General features: G+C 47.2%; 1 protein-coding gene across 1 annotated transcript in view; it reads left to right on the top strand.

The window, feature by feature from the left end:
• Nucleotides 1-2,411: 2,411 nt before the first annotated feature.
• Nucleotides 2,412-2,500, top strand: part of LOC119572841 (probable maltase-glucoamylase 2) — a 1,609-nt gene continuing 1,520 nt past the window's right edge. Inside the window, exon 1 of the mRNA XM_037919782.1 lies at nucleotides 2,412-2,500. This exon is cut by the window's right edge and continues 1,520 nt beyond it. Within this exon, the coding sequence (XP_037775710.1) occupies nucleotides 2,451-2,500 (50 nt within the window). The 5' untranslated portion in view covers nucleotides 2,412-2,450.

The following is a 2,500-nucleotide window of genomic DNA, read 5'->3' as shown; positions in this document are numbered from 1 at the left end:
TGGAGTAATTGACAAGCAACTCCACGCGATGGAATGGGATCTGAGAATTAAACAATATCTCTCGCGTTAAGCATGTGCTGCTCCACACCTGATACATTTATTACTATATATCAGTTGCCTTGCTGTGACAGCCATCGAAATCTTACGAACTTATTGTTACTGAAGCAAATGCCGAATATCAGTGAAATAATTTTATATGGAGAGAAACATATAACGTTTTTTTTTTTCTTTTCTTTTTTTCTCTTTTTGTCTAGTTTTATTAAACAATTAATTAGAAGAAAATGTGACGTACAAGCATACTATCTTTTTAAACAAGTAATCCAGACTTGTTTAATCACTTAACAAGGAGTTCTACACCGATAATTCACTTGTCTTGCACTAAGTCAACCATATAAATTTCAAGTATTTCTTCAAATGAGTTAGCCGGTTCTCATGTCTTATTAGGTATCTCAACAAAAACACTATTTACTTGTAAAAGCCTTTTCAGCTAATGTATGTGATTGACGCGATTATATACTATCATATAACTGTATTACTGATAAAGTAAAGTACATTGCAAATTGGAAAATAATATATTTACCTATATACACAAGATATTTAAGCGTGTAATGAGAATCCAGCCAATATTAAAAGGTAAGTTGCCAGTACAGACTGACGTCTCTTAAAACTAAATAGTTTAGTGATTAGGAAGACCATCCAGTAAGTGACCAGTTAAGTCTCGCGGCTCATCTGGGCGATAAAGTCCTCTCGGGTCAGCCCACACCGCATGGAGAAGTTGCACAGATAGAGGGGCGCGTGATTGGACTTTATTCCCAAATGAGTGGTCGAGACGCGGGGGTTCCAATCACCGCTGCTCTAATCTGTGGAATTTCTCTTTGCAGGATGTGGCGCTTGACAGTGACGACGACGCTGCTGCTGGTGACTCTGGTCTTGGCTGATTCAGACCCGGGATATGGTAACTATGGCAACTATGTCCCGTCGCCGCCCATCCACTACCACACATGTCCGCCCGTCACCTCTATGGTATACGACACGCGCATCGTCACCTCCGTCAGCCTGTCAACTGTCAACCAAGGCAGCACTGTGGTCAGCACCTCCACCTTCATCCAGACGCAGGTCGTGTCAACCACTGTGTTCCAGACGACAGGCGCTGTCCAGACGCAGTTCCAGACGAGCTTCACCACGGTTACCTCCACCGTGTTCAACGGTGGCGCCGTAACAAGCACCATTACGAGCGCGGCCGTAACGAGAACGATGACCATCACCACCACTCGCTTCGTCTCAGGGGTCAACGTCGTCACGAACACTCGCACGCAGACGGACATCATCCCGGTGGAGGTCACGCGCACTGAGGTCCTCACCATCAACCAACCTGTCCCGGAGTTCGTCACGCAGACGCAACAGGAAACTCGAGTAACAACAGTTCGGGGCAACGACGTGACGCGAACACGAGTCCAGACGATCCTACAGACCTCCATTACGAGAGTGCCCGAGGGTGACAACACCGTCTTCGTTACCACCACCCGTGTCCAGACAGTGGTGTCAACTCAGGTTTCCATTGGCCAGAACATCTTCAGCACCACCTTTTTCCAACAGACGCAGGTCATTCCTTTCACCAGCTTTAATACACGTTTTGAAACTGCGTTTGCGACTGAAACCATTGTCGTTACCAGCGGCGACTTGACTACACAGACGCGCACTCAAACGAGCTTCGTGACTTCGGAGGTGACGACGACAGTGGGTGCCACAAATACGATCTTCACCACCATTACCACGAACGTGAACCGACCCGTTACGCAGACAAATACGGTCACCAACACGGTAACTCTAACCCCATCCGGTACAGAGCAGACCGTCCCAATCATCCGAACTTCACTTATCCAAGTCCAAGGTCCAGACCGCATCTTCCACCAGCAGATTATCCAGACCCGACAGCAGCAACAAGTGATCTTCCGAACCATTAACCAACCTCAGTTAATTACTGCAACGGTAGCCGTGCCGGGTTCCTGCGGCGCGGTCGCAGTCGGCGGCGTCGGCGTTGTGGTCGGAGGCGGAGGCTTTGGCAGTCCGCTCGGGCCCGGCGGCTTTGGCGGGGTGGCGACGCCCGGAATCAGCAATCCAATCGGAGTTGCCATCAAAACGTCGCCGACGCCGTATTATCGAAAATAAGATAAGGACACATGAGAGAGAGAGATTTTAAAGGCACATGGTTTACTGTTTCGCATACAGTGGGGCATTCCATCACAAGAATATACAAATTTATGTTTCTTTTGATTGTATATAAAAGACATTTCTGATAATTGTGGAAAATAAATCCATTTTCCAAATACCTGCATGCTTCGTTCAGTACACAGGTAAGTTCCTTTACTTAGCTTTGGAAAATACTATTTCTGACTTTTGCTATTCTATTCTCGACCTTTAGATGCTTGTTTGTTATCTCCCGGCACAGGATGAGGGTGCTCTTGTTGTGCCTGGTGGTGGGCTGGTCCCTCGAGGAGGC

Source organism: Penaeus monodon, chromosome 5 (assembly GCF_015228065.2).
Source record: "Penaeus monodon isolate SGIC_2016 chromosome 5, NSTDA_Pmon_1, whole genome shotgun sequence".
Lineage (NCBI taxonomy): Eukaryota > Metazoa > Arthropoda > Malacostraca > Decapoda > Penaeidae > Penaeus > Penaeus monodon.
The sequence above is the reverse complement of the archived record's forward strand: the minus strand, read 5'-3'. Positions and strand labels throughout refer to the sequence as shown.